Source organism: Crocuta crocuta, unplaced genomic scaffold (genome assembly GCF_008692635.1).
Source record: "Crocuta crocuta isolate KB4526 unplaced genomic scaffold, BGI_CrCroc_1.0 scaffold48, whole genome shotgun sequence".
NCBI lineage: Eukaryota > Metazoa > Chordata > Mammalia > Carnivora > Hyaenidae > Crocuta > Crocuta crocuta.
In genome coordinates this window covers 5279954-5297486 of record NW_027533089.1, presented here as the reverse complement: position 1 = coordinate 5297486, position 17533 = coordinate 5279954, and the positions used below count along the sequence as shown (strand labels likewise).

General features: G+C 35.2%; 1 protein-coding gene across 2 annotated transcripts in view; it reads right to left on the bottom strand.

Annotated features, from left to right (window-relative positions):
• DPYD (dihydropyrimidine dehydrogenase) overlaps positions 1 to 17533 on the bottom strand; it is an 805636-nt gene that overhangs the window by 756680 nt on the left and 31423 nt on the right. For both annotated transcript variants that reach the window (XM_077746119.1, XM_077746120.1), the window contains exon 2: positions 10062 to 10172. In XM_077746119.1, the coding sequence (XP_077602245.1) occupies positions 10062 to 10172 (111 nt within the window). The remainder of the gene's footprint in view (positions 1 to 10061; positions 10173 to 17533) is intronic.

Genomic DNA, 17533 nt, shown 5'->3' with positions numbered 1-17533 from the left:
CCAAAATAGAAATTTATTCCATCCTCTCTCCCCACCTCCAACGGACCTCATTTGAGAACCTATTGGATGGAGAATAGGAGATGGTCATGAATTCTGTTAGATCCAAACTCAAAATCAGACTTGATGGGAGGGGGAAGTTACTATAATTCTTTCTCCTTCCTCCTAAAATGTGCACATGTTAAGCAGAGATGCCACTAGTTTTCATTTCTTGAAGAAAAAGGTGTAACAACAGAAAGCAATGAGGCAAAGAGAGCTTCTGTGAGACTCTTCTGTCTCACAGAAGTAAGATTTTCAAGGAATCTGAAAGGACTTGAGTGATTGACAATGGATTTAGGAGGAAATGTATGATAAGTTAAAAGTCAATTTTCTTCTCCACTCCTACCTTCCCATCTAAACTAATACAAATATTTTAAGAATGGAAAGACAAGATGAGGATCCATAAAAAGGAGAGGGCCCAGAAATATTGGTAGATCCCAGAAAAAAAGATCATTGCCCAGCTACTCAGGCTGGACATAGGGAGATGGCAAATACTAGTCATGCACATGGAAATCATGAGCTAGAGAACCTATCAGATGAAGCCCTGGGAGAAGGTGACTGAACTATGAAGTTTCCTGAGCCCCAGTGTTTGATTATCATGCATTCAAGAGTGATTTAAAAGGAGTAAAGAGGCAGGGAACAAAAAGGGATCCTGTGAAAGGGAATGAAGGATAATTCCACATCCCCCATGATGGTTATTAAAGGAAAGATATAATGAAGAACCAGCTGGGCTTACCACATCTACTACACTTGTCACCAAATCCAANAAAAAGGGGGGGGGGGGGGGGAGGCAAGGAGGAAAAATCCTGAAAGTGACGGTGACAAAGTTTCTACTCTTAGACAAACTCAAAATAGAATTTAAGTTTGGTTACAGAAAAATAAAGGAGGTTATATTTCCTGTATGCCTGAGTTTCTAGTCTGATACTTGTATTCTCAATACAATGCATTTTTCACCTACTGAAGAAGACATTAAGTTGCAAAGAATCTTGGTTTGGGTTATTTTATTATTATTTTTTTATTTCAGAAATTCCTTCAGGCATTGAGTCTATTTTCAGAAGAATGCTATTTGTCAGCAATCAGGAAAGCAAACTCAAGCTTAAGAAGTTGTTTTATTTACTTTTTTAGTGTTTTATTGATTTCTGTGTGAGAGAGAGAGAGAGTGACAGCATGAGCAGGGGAGGGTCAGAGAGAGAGGGAGACACAAAATCTGAAGAAGACTCCAGGCTCTGAGCTGGCTGTCAGCACAGAGCCCGACACAGGTCTCGAACCCACAAACCGCAAGATCATGACCTGAGCCGAAGTCAGACACTTCTCCACCTAGGCGCCCAGAGAAGTCATTTTAAAATATGGTGTAAGAAGAGGAGAGAGTAGAACAGGAATTACTTTTTTACTGTGAATCTGCTCAAAAATTCATTTAACTTTGGAGCTTAAAAAAAGGAATTCATAGTGTGAATTTGCTATATATCAACATTGGAACCTGCATTCTATGTCAAGTTTAACAGAGCCAGGTTAACTGGGTTATCAAAGCAAGAAGATTCCACCTTCCTTTTCTGAATGAGGTTGAGTGATGACTTTATTAACTATGTGGATTTTGTTCCTTAATAGTCATGTAAGCTTGAGAAGGAAAAATGGACCGCAGTACACAAAGCAAATCATAAGGATAATTCCCAAAGTACAAAAAATAACCACATTTGGAAATCACGTATTAGAGGAAAAACACAATGACCTGTCCTTCCTCAAAGGAACTCTCTCACTTCTTTCACGCCTCTCATCTCACTCCACATGGTGCTTCTTAGATAAATTCTCATGTCTGCCTACCCTTGCCATGCTGGTATTCAGTGTCCTGCTAAGCCACAATGTAGCCTAAGACAAAAGGAAAGAGGTATGCTTCTACATACATGTTTTATATATTCTTGGGTTGTTTATCTTTCTTACTAAGTCTTTCAGTGTCCTTACATTTTGTACCTCAAGCCAGTACCTCACTTGTCTCTCCCTAATCCAAACCAAAGTTCTCAGAGATCTAAGCTCCAAACCCTTCCCACTCTCCATACTCTTCCTGGGAAACTATCTACAGGCTACATACCCACATATACTCTGATGACTCAAAACTCTTCATCTCCATTCCTGACTCCTTTTACTGAACTACAGCTTTTGAACTAAGTAGGATACCCCCAGATGCAAGAAACAAAAGATCACAAACTGAATTCACTATTCTCTCAGTTCATCTTATAAACAATTAAATGTACACAGAAACTACCTAGTCATATTTATTTTACCTCCTGTTATGGACTGAATATTTGTGTCCCCTCAAAATTCATATGTTGGAATCCTAACACCCAATGTGATGAAATTATGAGATGGGAGGTGATTCAGTCATGAAAGCTGTCATGAATGGGGATTAGTGCCCTTATAAAAGGGACCCAGGAAAGCTCTCATCCCTTCTGCCATTTGAAGACACAGAAAGAAAACAGTCATTTATGAACCTGGAAGCAGGCCTTCACCAGATACCAAATCTGCCAGTGCCCTGATCTTAGACCTCCCAGCCCACAGAGACATGAGAAATACATGTTTGTTGTTTAAGCCACCCAGTCTATGATATTTTTTTCTAAAGTAGCCCAAGCAGACTGAGACACTCCTAAATATATTCAAATTTATCTTCTCTCCTACCCATTTCCCCATCTTTTGTTGTCTTCTAACCTTCTACACAAGTCTGAATCTTACCTCTCATTTTCCTTATTAAATTCATCTTCCACTATGAAAGTTAGACTAATTCAGCCAGAGGCAAATTTGACTGAATTACGTAGATAATTAAAACTTCTTCACGGTTCTTCCTTTGAAAGAGTACTATTGGTATTTACTGACATTTCTGTCTTCTTCAAAAGAATGTGAGGACTTCTTGCCAAAGCCTATGCCAATCAAATTCATCTTCATTCTACTGTGATAAGTGGTACAATGGCAAGCCCATTTTACAAACAGGAAATGAATGCAAAAACTAGCAAACAAAAAGTAGTGACTAAGATTGTGAACCTCACACAGGAAAAAAATGATTTATCAAAACCTACATATTACTGTAGTCATTTCCTAGAATGAAAAAAAGTCGAGGATTATTTTTATTTACGTATTCAAACAATTTTACTCTAAAAGTTCTGGTGTCAGATTCCATGGGTGCAACCTCTGGATCCACCATGCAATACTAGAATCCTGGACAGGTTTCTTAAGTTTCCCTGTACCTCAGTTCACTGATCTATGAATGGAAATAAAATATAGTACGTTCCTCATAGGATGGTTCTGATGATTAAATGAGTTACTTCACTTAAAGCACTTTAGATATATAACTGCAATTAGCAAATTCTTACTATATCCTATGTCTTACTATTTCTTTTTCTTTTACTATGAGCACTTACTATATGTCACGTGTTTAAAACAAAGTAGCTAAAATTCTTAAAAACATGTCTAATAATTGGATGTCTTCAGCTGTCTTCTCTTTTTATTTTCACCCAGTTTTCTGATTTGTAATGTCTTCTGGTCTTCAAATATTGCTAATGGAAAATGAGTGCAAAATATTTATGCAATTAGGACAGTTCAACATTTTCAAAAATGGCAAAAATAAACAGCAGTTATGGAACACCTGCTTAAAAGATACTGGAAATAACTGCTTCGTGCTTCATTAACCAGTATAAACATATTTGCCAGTTTAAATCCCGTCCTGAATTCAGAATTTCCAATTAGTACTAGAATGGTATCAAACTGCCAAGGGAAGAAATTCCGGGGTAAAAAATTTCAGAATTACCATTTGCAGAGCACTTTTACAGGTCAAACAAATGCCTATCTTCTGAAAAGCCTATAAGTTTGTTTATTGAAACTAAATTTGTACCCATTTTAATACACAATTTTAGACTAGAATTTTTAATCTATTCATCTTTGAATGGCATTCAGTACAAAATATGGTTGTTTTCAGGACCAAAATGGACAAAGGGAAGAAAGGAAGACATGGACAGAAGACAATACAATGGCTCAAGGAACACTTCTTACCAGGGAATTCAAAAAGACCCAACCCACAACCCTAAGGCACATATGCAAAGACTGGTAAGTTGGAGATCCTCTGAACTAAATCAAAACCGAAAATTGTAAAGCCAAAGCAAAATAGTTAGTAAATGAAAAAAAAAGCATAAATAAATAAAACCTTTATATTTGGTGGTCAGGAAGTTAGCTACAAATGATCTCTTTGGCTATCTTCAGAAATGATATAAGATTATGGGTAAAGAAAAATGTGACAACCGCTACAATCCAGATTTTCCTTAACTCTAATGATTCCATTTTCTAATAATCTTTCTTGTCTTTTCTAAGTAAGCCAGGTGATATACTGAAAAGGATGTACTAGATCTAGAGGACCTGAGTTCTAGATCTGGCTGTAACACTGAGTAATTTTAATAAGCTTTGGTAAATCATTTAACATTTTCAGCAATATCCTCATCGGTAAGACAAGGACACAAATCTGAATTGTCTATTTACATCACAGTAAAAACCAAATGTAATTTGCAAAGATACTCTGGAAATTGTATAGCACTTTATAAGAAAATATGTAGTCCTTATGTCTAGTATATAAATAACATGGTGAAAGAAGGGGTATATTCACTCATGCATTCATTTGACAGATATTTACTGAGCACCAACTATTTTGGAAGCTGGAAATACAGCTTACGAAACAGAACATATAATAAACAAAACACAAAAATCCCTGCCCTCCTAGACTTTATATTCCAGCAGAAAAAGAGAAAATAAACAAAATTAGCAAGTGAATAACAGTATATCAGCGATGAGTGATAGAAGAAAAAACAAACTGAGAAATCTAAGGAGAGCTGAGAAGAGGGACATGTTAGATTTTTAAATAGAGGGGCTGGAGAAGGCTTTGCTGAGGTGACAACTGTACAAAGGAAATTGTGAAAACTCCAAGTAAGCCAGAAAACCACTGAAACATTCTGAGCACAGGAATTTTAAAAGGATTTCTCATGTATATTAATTGAAGATTCTACCAGGAAGGGCATAAGCATGAGCATGTATACTATTTCAAGGTTATTGAAACAAACCAGATGAGAAATGAGAGATAATGGTGCTGGCTTAAAAAGGCTGATAGTGTTGTAAGTGTAAAAGGTTAGACAGAAATTAAAGTGAGGAGAAAAAAAATGAGACCACCAACATAATGAGCCTTACAGAGAGAGGGAATGATCTAAGCTCTGGGTACTCTAATTTAGGGGCAAGAACACGAGGAATGACCAACAGTGAAGCCAAGGACATGCTAATAATGAAAGAAGAAAACCAAGGAGTTTAATGTGCTGTAAGCCAAGTGAAAAAAAAAATATTTTAGGAACAAGAGAGTAACTTGCTGTATCAAGTGTTGCTGATATGAGCCAAGATTTGACCTTTTGTTTAGCAATTTCAATCCACTTTCCCTAAAAGCAAAATTTGAAACAGGGATTTGGGTGCAGGTGATTTATGGAGTGAGTGCTATTCAGGAAAAGTACAAAAGGAGTAAAGGAAGATAGGAAGGAGGGAAATTTGCAGAGCAAGGACACAGTCAATGGTACTGTCTAGTCATAGCTAAAAGGCTATAGCCAAGGATTAGGGCAAGGCCCAGTAGCATATCAGCTCACAAGAGCTTCCCTGCCTTGAAACAAGTGGGCTAGCTTCCTTAAGGATACTGTCTTCATCTTAAGTTTTCAGAATTCAATTATGGGATATCTTACTAAGGTTTTCTTTGAGTTTCACTCAGGTTTTTGAATCTGTAGCTTTATGTCTCTTGCCCAATTTGGAAAGATTTTAGCCATTATTTCCTTTTTGAGTATTTTTCAGCCCTGCCCTCTTTCTTCTCTTCCTCTGGATAGTGAGAGAAGTCTACGTGTCTCTCCACGGACTTCACAGAGGGTAAGTGGGGATGTGGGCCCTCTCAGTTACTGGCTAGCTAATGGGGATGAAAGTACTGGCTCCCTATTCTTACATCCAGCAGAGGTGTGCGGGCATCTTATCATCTCATTAAAAAATGGAAGCCTAAGCTCCCTTCTCAGCCTTTATGGAATACATAGGGATGGGGCCACAGTTTTTCCTGCTGTGTTTGGCTACAGAAGACAAGTTACAGTCTGAAGGCTTTCTGTCTTGCTAGGCTGTTTTTTCCCTGGTATTTTGCCTAGAGACTAGACTTTTGTTAGGACTTGTGTGTGTGTGTGTGTGTGTGTGTGTGTGTGTGTGTGAAGCTAGTGTTTCCAGTTCTCCAAATTCTTTAGTCCCAAGACGGGGATATTTCTTCATTTTATTCATTTATTTTATGATTTCTATTTTTTCTAATACACATGCTTTTTATTTAGTTGTATTTTTAGTTTAATTATTTAATTAAGTAAGCTCTATACCCAACATGGGGCTTGAACTCATAACCTCAAGATCAAGAGTCTCATGTCATCCAGGTGCTCCTCCAAGACTGGGAAAATGCAGAAAAAAGAAAATCCTGGGAACTCACCACCATTTCATTCTTTAGGTTCCATTTCTCCAGCTAGATGGTCTTCTCCCTACCATTCAAAGTCTTATGTTTCCTTTATATACATATAAGGCTTTTGAATTTAGATGAGTGATTATAACAAGTATGAAAATTTTAAATTAAAAAATAAATTAGAGGCACCTGGGTGGCTCAGTCAGACAAGCATCTGACTCTTGATTTTGGCTCAGAACATGATCTCAGGGTTGTGGGATAGAGCCCCGTGTTGGACTCAGTGTGGAGTTTTTATTTATTTTAAAAAATAAATGTGTGGAGTCTGCCTAAGATTCTCTCTCTCTCTCCCTCTTTCCCTCTCCCCTCTTACTCACTATCTCTCTCTAAAATAATAAAATAAAATAAAATTATCTTTTGGTTATACTTTTAATGATGTCTTCATGCAAACACATGAGAACAATAATGAAAAGGAAAGGATCCACATTCTTTAACTGCACTGAGAATAACTTTCAACTTCATTCCATATTTCCACTCTGGGAATGAAATTTCACTGTTCTTTGTTCATACAGGTGTGTCAAATAGAATTTTCAAAATGGTATACATCCAGAGCAATAAATCTGATCTTATAAATTAAGATTATTTTAACATGCATTTAAAGCTTTCATTTTTCTACTAATACTTGCTTATTATATAAAACCTGAAATATACAAATGTGCCAAGAAAACAAAAATAATCACTACTAACATTCCATTATATGTTCTTTTTTTCTTTGTGAATATATGTCTAGGTTTATATGTGTGTATAAGTGCACACCATTATTCTTAAATATAATGTTTCATGTCTTTTCCTCATAATGTATATTTTAAGTATTTTTCCAGATAATTATTTTAAAAATAATTTCCATGGTTGCACAACTTATCACTGAATGGATCTGCCCTGATTTATTTAACCACAACTCAATGGTTGGAATTCAGTGGGTTTCCCTCCACATTTTTCTATACCAAATAAATAATGTTGGGATACGCTTCTTTTTGCTTAATTCTTTACCTACATTCCTAATTCTTTGCTTAGGATAGTTTACTAGAACACAAATTACTGGGTGTAAGTGTTTGATAATTTAAAGATATTGTTATGGACTGAACTATATCCCCCACTAATTCATGTGGTAGAGTCCTAACCCCTGGTACCTCAGAATGTAACTGTATTTGGAGACAGTCTTTACAGACATGACTGAATTAAAATGAGGTCATTAAGAGGGGGCCTTAATCTAGTATGATTAGTGTCATTATAAGAGGAAAGTTGGATACAGGCACTCACAGAGAGAAGACTATACAAAGACACAAGGAAAAACCAAGAGAGAGGACTCAGAAGAAAACAACCATGCTGATGCATTGATCTCAGATTCCTAGCCTTCAGAACACTGAGAATTTCTGTTCTTTAGGCCACCCAGTCAATGGTACTTTGTTATGGCAGCCCTAGCAAACTAACACAGGTGTTGATGAATATTGCCAAAAATACTAATTGCTTTTCGCAGAATTTGTACCAATATGTTTAACAGAGAAAGTCCACCTCACTGCATCTTTTTAGCAAAAAATAAAATCTGGTAATATGAGATCCTCAATTCACAGAATAACACTTTGGAATAAAATGTTAATTTCATAAAATAATAATACAATGATAAGAAAACCTCTCTTTGTAAATAAAACCCTGACCATAAATAGTTTAATAATATATAAATGAGACCTTAAAGAAGTCATTTAATTTATCAGGGTAAACGTTCTCATATCTTTAAAATGACTTAGACTTGATAATCTTGAAGGGCTTTCTACATTTGTAATTTACATAACTCTTTTTCCAGTGCCCTGCAATTATTCACACCATAATACAAGGTCTTAGAGTCAGTCTATACTTTGATCTGATTTAGACCACACTAGTCTTTTTCCAGAGACCTCGTGATATTAGAAAGCAAAACTCATCAATCTAGTACAAGGAAAACTGAACTCCAATCCAGCTTTACTATTAAGTGGCTGTGTAATCATCTCAGGTCACATCATTTTTTTGTATTTCTATTTCTTCTTTTCAACCAAAAAACTTTACTGGGTGTCCAATGGCAAAAATTTTTAAATCAGATGAATAAATACACAATGTGCACATTCTCTCAATTTCCATCATCAAAGAGTTCATATGTAAGGAAGAAAGAAGTATATAAAAATAAGCTAAAAATCATTGTATTAGACAGTATAAGCAAAGTACCAAAGAAGCCAATGCTAAATAAGCTAATGCAAATAATTGTTTCAATAACTGATTTGAGAAAATTAATTTGAGGGAAAATAATTTTGGGAAATTAAGTAAAAAATGAGATTGCTTTCCAACTTTAAAAGTGTATGCCTCCTAAAATGGTACTTTAAATATTGCTTTTGAGGTTGTACTTAATCTCCATTTATGGCCTCAAGGTGCCAGCCCTGTGATAACCTCATAGAATCAGTGAAATAACATTTCAGCAATCAGTAATCTCAGACATTTTTCTCCTGTACCTCACTTAGAAATATTAAATGTTCATACTATTCCCCAAATATTATTCATATGTTCTCCCAAAGCACATTGTACAACCGTTTGTATATACCACTGAACTCTTCTTCAGCTAAATTGTATCTGTAATATGGAAACTCTTCCTTATCATTGTGTTGTTATACAAAACATTTTTTAAAGTTTTATTTAATTTTCATCATGATAAGTGTATTCTTTAATCCCCAACATCTATTTCACCCATCACCCCACCCACCTCCCCTGTGATAACCATCAGTTTGTTCTCTATAGTTAAGAGTGTTTCTTAATTTGCTTCTATTTTTCCCTTTATTTGTTTTCTTAAACTCCACATATGAGTGAGATCACATGGCAATTGTCTTTCTCTGACTGACTTATCTGCTTAGCATTATACTCTCTATATTCCATTGTGTGTGTATATATCATATCATCTTTATCCACTCCTCTCAGTGGACACTTGGGCTGCTTCCATAGTTCAACTATTGTAAATAATGCTGCAATAAACAAGGAAGTGCATATATCTTTTCGAATTAGTGTTTTTATATTCTTTGGGTAAATATGAGTAGTGGAGTTACTGGATCATATGGCAATTCTAGTTTTAATTTTGTGAGAACCTCCACATTGTTTTCTACAGTGGCAGCACCAGTCTGCGTTCCCACCAACAGTGCAAGAGGGTTCCTGTGTCTCCACATCCTTGCCAACACTTATTCCTTGTGTTTTTGACTTGACAAAACAATTTAAGAGAAATTTTATGGATGTTTAAGAAAATAAATTTTGGCACTACACTAAACATAATTTTTTAAGTGTTTCAATAGATTTTTAAGCAGCAAAACTAAAAACATTTGAGATTATTCAAATATAAAATATCTAAAAGATTAAAACATTACAGCTGTACGTTACACATATTTAATTGTATTTCTAAGTATATATAAAATATTGTTTTACAGTCAATATGTAGGATGAGATAATTTTCCGTGTGAAATAATCTATCAGTGGTACTTACAGAGCAGTTTTTATCAGTATTTCTTTTCCAATGTTTCTTGTCTACTTTCTTGGCTGAAGTTGAACGCAGCGCTGCATGAGTCTGTGTTCGAGGATTTAGAGCCAGGATACTCTGAAGATAGTATAAACAACGTATAAACATATATGTTGGCATATTAAAAAATCAAAATTTTATTTTAAGATTACTCACCCTGTACTCCAAAGACTTATACTAAACATGTTGTTTTCTCCCTGTACCACTGTAACTCTGCAATAAGCTTATCTAAAGTAATCATTTACTAGGTGATATACTCAATGATTTTATAAGAATACTTATTGATCACCATATGAATGTGATTTAAAACAATCACATAAACTCCACTGAAGACTCTTAAAGATAAATTTTATACATAGAATTTTTAGATGAGAATGAAATCAAAAAAGATGCAGATAATAACAGTACTCTCCATTTTAAGTTTTTAGAATTTACAAATTGCTTTCACATGTATTACCTAATTTAATGTAATAATAGCTACTATTATCTACAATTTTTGGATAAACAAATACATTCAAAGTGCTTAAGTAACCCACTTGAGATATCACAATTAGTATGTTGAAGGGACTAAATTATAACTCAGTTCCTCTCTGTATTAAGCTTATATTCAGTCATTCAAAAATAAAGTCTGAATTTTACTGTGACTTTGTGAGGTACAACAGTATAAGAGAAAACCTTTTAAACCATGTGTGTAAATAAATTAAATGGCACCTGAAAAACTCAATAAAGAATTAATTTCAAAGTCCTGTCTTAAGAGAGTATTTAAAAGTAAACCACTAGAGGTCTTCCAGAATGGTAGCATGAAGACCTCTGCAGATCAATTCCCCAATAAAACGAGCATAACTGATTAAAAAAAAAAAAAAAAAAGGAAAAGTAAGAATATTTTAAAGTCTCCAGAAGTCATTCTAAAGTCAAATAGCAAATGAAGAAACATTTACTCAAGAAAAAATCTATTAAGACTTGGTAAGAATAGGGAAGGTCTGTGGCATTTGAAGGATAGCCTGCCCACCCCTCCACCATGCCCCAGCTCAGTATAACAGAAATTCTATCTCAGGTGAGTGAAACCAAGAACACAAAGGTCCATCTGCCCCCAGCTTCCAGTTGAGTGTGTGGTATTTCCCAGAAAAGGCAGACTATCAGCATGTCTCACTCCCCCACCTTACCCCCACCCTCTATGCACCAACTGAACTCCAGAAAGTGCAGCTGAGAAGTCAGGGGCTCCATTGCTTCCCTACCCCCACTCATAGAGTAGAGGCTCTATATTACATGTAGCAAACATGCCCATTACATGGAGGTCTAATCACCCTCATCTCAATTTAATCAAGGTTTAGAGTTAATGTACCAGGAGAAGCAAACTGAGATCAGAAGCTACAGACTACACCACTGCTCTGTTCATAAAACAGGAGTGTCAATCTGGGGGAAGCAAGCCACTAAACCACCCCTAGCTCTTTACCTGTAGCCCAGAGATTTTTTGCAGGGAAAGAGGCAAGCCATAAGAACAGGCAGCTCCCCCTAAATCAACTGACTTTATTAAGATTAGTACGTGGGGGGAGGGGGGGCGCCTGGGTGGCTTAGTCGGTTAAGCGTCCGACTTTTGCTTAGGTCATGATCTCGCGGTTCGTGGGTTCGGGCCCCACGTCGGTCTCTGTGCTGACTGCCAGCTCGGAGCCTGGAGCCTGTTTCAGTCTGTGACTCCCTCTCTCTCTGACCCTCCCCTGCTCACGCTGTCTCTCTCTCTCTCTCCTAGAAATAAATAAAACATTAAAAAAAAAAGATTAGTATGTGGGGATGTTCAAGTCTATGGCTATTCTCAAAAACAATAAATAGTTTGATGGCAAAAAATTAAGAGATGGGTGATAGCTTCATGACAGTGATAAACTAAATCATAAGGTAAGACAGTTTACCAGAGAGAACCAGGGAAAGAAATAGCTAAGAACAGCTCCCCCTAAGGTCACAGGAAACTTCAAAGACTCACTTCAAAAACCATTCCTGCAAGGGGCCCAAATTTAATTGACTCAGACTGTGGAGTAATTTACATTCCAGGACATTGTCAAATATAATAGAGCAATGAGCCAGCAATCAGTGGAAACCAAGAGCTGGGTGTAATACCAACAGAGGTGGGCAGTTTAAAAAAAAAAAAAAAAAAGGAGAAAAGGCAAGTAAAGCCCTGATAAAACCACTAGCATCCCAGAGTTATTATGCATATGCCCTAGACTTCACTCTATGCAAATATAATCAGAGGTTCACACCTTGGGAGAAATAGATTTCCCTAAAATAGTGCATCAAGTCACTAAACAAATAAGCAAACATCAATAAGCCCTATTTTGGAGGAGGAAGATTAATATCCAGAATTGCTACAATATTTTATCTAAAATGTTCAGTTTTTAATACATTAAAAAAAACTATGAGACATTCAAAAACAGGATTGTGTGACCCACACAAGAAAAAAAGCAGAAAACAGAAACTGCCTTCCCGAGTGCACAGGTATCAGACTTAACACAAACACAAAAGTTTTATCTGTGGTACACTCTACGCACAAACAGCAGAATCCATATTCTTTTCAGATGTACACAAAACATTCTCTAGGACAGATCATATGCTAAACCATGAAACAAGCCTCAATAAATTTTAAAATCATATGAAGTAGTTCTACAACCATAATGGAGATTTTTATCAATAAGAGAAAAAGTGGGGGGGGATTCATAGACAACATAGATGAACATAAATAAATATTATGTTGAGAGAATCCATTACAAAATATCATATATCATATGATTTCATTCATATAAAATGTCCAGAATAGACAAATATATAGAGCAAATATATAGAGAGACAGAAAGTAGGCTGTGCTTACGGGTTGGAGGATTAAGGGGAAATGGAGTGACTGACAAAGGGTACATGGTTTCTTTCTGGGCTGATGAAATTGGCAGTGGTGAGAGCAACACAACTCTATCAATACATTAACAACTTTTAAATTCTATACTTTGTATGAGTGAATTGTGTGGTGTGTGAATTATACCTCAATAAAGCTGCTATCAAATAAATAAGTAAATAATCACTAAATTCTACATTTGGCAGGTTTCACTGTGTACTGTGTTCACTCTATTAAACATCACTGGGATTTGCTTTATTGGCCCAATATAAATGAAAATTAGCTTTAGTAATACTTATACATGATGAACATGAGATTTCTTCAAAATTTACCAATTTAGATATCTATGTCTTATGGACAACAAACATCACGTAGAGCTAAGAGTTTTAAATGGTTTATTCCATATGATGAAATAATGTCAAAACAACATATTAATAAGGGCCAACATTAAAAAATATAATCTCAATTCTAAACAAAAAAGCTGAAAATACTTTCTTATTATGAAATAAATGTGTTTTTTGTGTAGTTATTCAAGCTTGAACCATTACTAATCTCATACATTAATTCAAACTGATAAATAAGAGGATGACATTTTTTAAAGGTAGTTATTGTGACCAACATTTAAAGAAAAAAAAAACACTGGATAACAAACAGACAAGATGGTTCCATTTAGTTCAGTTTTTACTTCACAATCCATATTGTGATAAATGCTTATGTTCATCTATGTTAGCATAGTAATATAATTTTTAAGAATAAACATTCTGAATGCAATTTATTGGCTGCTTACCACAGTTACTTTTATTTTATATAGCATAAGTAGAAAGTATAACATAACATGAAATATTGGGTTAACCTTTTATACAAAGGCAGTGAGCTGGATTCAATGGATCCTGGATAAAAATAAATTAGATTGTGGAGAATGGTTACCAAGAATTTGACTTAATGTCCCAAATGAAAAGTGATATAACATAAAAATTCAAAATATAAGTGGTTGAGGGCTATTAAAAACAATTTTCCAAAGCAAGACATTTTAAAACTAAAAGTCAATATCATCAACAACTGAATAGCTGGCAGAATAATCCAGGAGAGTTCTAAATTACATTCTTCCTAAGAAATGACCAAAGACCATCCTAACAAGGTCACAGGGCCCATCTCCCCATAAATTCAGAATTTTAAGAGGCCTATTAAGCTTTTCAGATTTAAGGTATATTACTTATAAGGGGGATTTTCTCCCATACAAAGGATATGACCTTTGGTTGTTCCAATCATTTTCAGTGACACAATAAAATTGTACTAATGATTCTAGAGGCAAAACAAAAAACAAAAAACAAAACAAAACAAAAACCCAAAAAACAAAAAAACAAAACACCAAAAAAACCAACAAACCTAAAAACAGAAAACAATTTAAGAAAATTTCACTGTACTATTTCTTTTAGTTTAAGAAATGATACAATATGATCCAAAGACAGATTTACATGTGAGATCAAATTAGGGTTATATGTCGTCACTTACTGTCTATCCACACTATGCTGAGAAGTGCAGCATATAAACTAGAATTACTCATCAGAAGAGAGTTTTTCTTTACTCCTATAGAGTAAAGTACTCCTAAAGAGGAGCCCATATTGACTACAATCACAGGCCCTCACTTCACAAAGAAAAGTATTAAGTCTTAGAACAGCAGTATTATTTGGGCTTGAATTACAACTGTAGGAAGCCACTTGGCCAACACGTCCTCTTTCTAAAAATATGGCTTTGTTTTATATCACAGTATCAGTTATCTAAACATAATGCATCATTAAGCTTCCCTCACACTTTGCATTTTAAATTATAAACAAATGTTTCCTCTTCAATCCTGGTCATTACTATAATTCTGAGTCATTATTACGTTACACACACAGTGACATTTCAGATTTACAGGCTGAACTTGGAAAATCTGATTTTATATTATTTAAACTATGCTTAAATTTTGTCTTTGATGGCTTTTCCTGAGTCATCTGTAAGTTGTCTCCTACTGCCCATTGCATCAGATAAAAATAAAAAATAAAATAAATAAAAGTAAAATTCATGCTTTTGTCTTTTTCATAACTGGCATAAATATCTTCATTTCAATGAAACATTTTATTGTGCTGCCATTTTTTTCTCAATAAATATTCCCAACTAACAGGAAAACAGAATTATTTATTGATTAATGCTTTTGTTCAGCATTTGTTGCTTCATCCAGACAACAATATAGCAAATGGTGATCAATGAAGATCTGAACTTTTCATTGCTTACCAGTCTCTTGCTTCTAAGACCCAATCTCAACCAATTATCCCACCTTTTCCAATGCCCATCATTATTCATGGTGTAGGGTGGGCTATATCTTTAGGAATTTACAAAGGTGCCTTTGGTTCATGGACAAGCTCAGAACAGCTATGATCAGTCTCATCCTGGGTTGGGAGAAGAAGAGAGAATGCAGCCTCATTTTTCATACTATTCTCACACTCAAGATCACTCTGAAGTCTGAAAACCCTGAAAATTCATGCTAAGCAGGCCTAGTCAAGGAGGCTCAGATTTTCTTAATTATTATTATTTTTTAAATGCACTTCTGTTCTTCAGCCAACCTTGACATTTCTTTTAGGTTGGAGTATCTTTCCAAGAAACTTTTTTTTTCATTTTACTAGCTCTATACAAAGGCCAAATTTCCTTTTATACACAATGTCTATGACACTAAAGTTAATAATCAATAAAGAAAGGAGTCTATGACAGTCCTAAAGCTTACTTTTAGGATTTATGAAAGTCCTGAAACTTTCATTTCTTTAAGTATTCACTAAGCAATATGCATAGTGTTTGAAGTTAAATTTGGGCTTAGGCCTTAGCTCTACTACTTTAGCTGTTTATTTAACTCTCAATTTCTCTACTTCTTCAACAATTAACTGGGGATTAGCAATGTACCTTCTTCATAGGGTTGTTTTGAGGGTTAAATAAGGTGATACATAAAAGAGTCTATAAAGTGCATGCTGTGAGTGCTTACTACCTGTTGTCAATAAGTATCGAAGCTAAATTTTAGGCTCCATTCAACCAATGTATATGCATGTTCTTGTACTGCCAACTTTGAATGTATACAAGGGAATCATTTTTTTAAGTACAGGAATATAAAAAGATATGAAGGCAACAGGTGAAAAGGTAATTATAAATGGGAGCTTAAGAAAAAAATAAGAGCTATATCCAGGTGAAACCAAATCATTGGTCCTGAACTTATCTGTGTCCTAAGCTCACAATTTCAAAGGCAGACTGCCTGAAAATGCAATATGCTCTTCACAAGCTACAATGGCAGTTAGAAGGGTAGTGAAATTAAATACAGGTGTTTTAAATCCACTACATATAAACAGAAATGCAGATATCATTTTATAATACATACAAGAGTATATAACTCATGAACCTTTGTCCCAATATGTTTATAGGTGAATTTCCATTACATTTCCTTCTAGAGAAAGGTCGAACCAAAAGTGATAAATTTATAAAACATCAAAAAACTCATCAACTGGAAATAAATGAACCTCTTCAGAATACTAGTCATATTGCCTGGGAAATTTGATTCATTTCTATTGAACAAATAGTTAACACAAATAAAATAGTTTATGCATCTTAAAACATCCCATTCATCATGCCACTCTTACTCAACAAGGGAAGGTCAGTCACATGAAGTTCTTGTCTGGCTTTGCAAGGTCCAGTATGTGACTCTCCTTTACTTATACACACCACACATGAGGCACCTTAGTGTTCTCTAAATGGAATATATGTCTTTTTACTGCCTTTCAGAAAAAGACAAAACTCAAGCACAGGAATCATTACTTAAACATCTGATATTAATCTCGCAATTCCTAATACAAAACAGAAATACCAAAGGTGGTGACTAATTCTGACTTAGACCCTGTATTAGTCAGGTTGGGCTGCTATAAAAGAATCTCATAGACTTGAATAGCCTGAACAATAGATATTCCTTTCTCACTGTTCTAGAGGCTGGGTGGGGATTCAAAGAAAATGCTGACCTATTCCAGTTAGGTCACTAACTAGTGAAAGTTACTAGTGAAAGACCACTTCCCAGCTTGCAGAGAGCCACCTATTGTTTCGGTCCTCACAGGGCATACAGAGACAGAACTCTTTTGGGTCTCTGCTTATAAACATACTAATGCCATTATAGGTCCCCATCCTCATGACCCCATGTAACTTAATTACATCCCAAAGGCCCTATCTCCATATAATATCAACTTGAAAGTTAGGGCTTCAACACACAAAATTTAAGGCGGACACATTTAGTCCATAATTGTCATGGAAAAATTTCTATTGTCTGTGGAACTGTGAAAATGCTGTCAATACTGGGCATTAGCTTAAAAGACAGCTTTATGTTAAGATTGCAAATGACACCACATTGAATTTACAATTTTATTTTATCAAGAAGAAACCTTGGGAGAAGCTGTTGATGGGGAAAATGAGTGAAGAAGAGTGGGAGGAACAGGCTCCCAGTTATGAAATAATTAAGTCACTGGGACAAAAGGTACGACATAGGGAATATAGTCAATAGTAC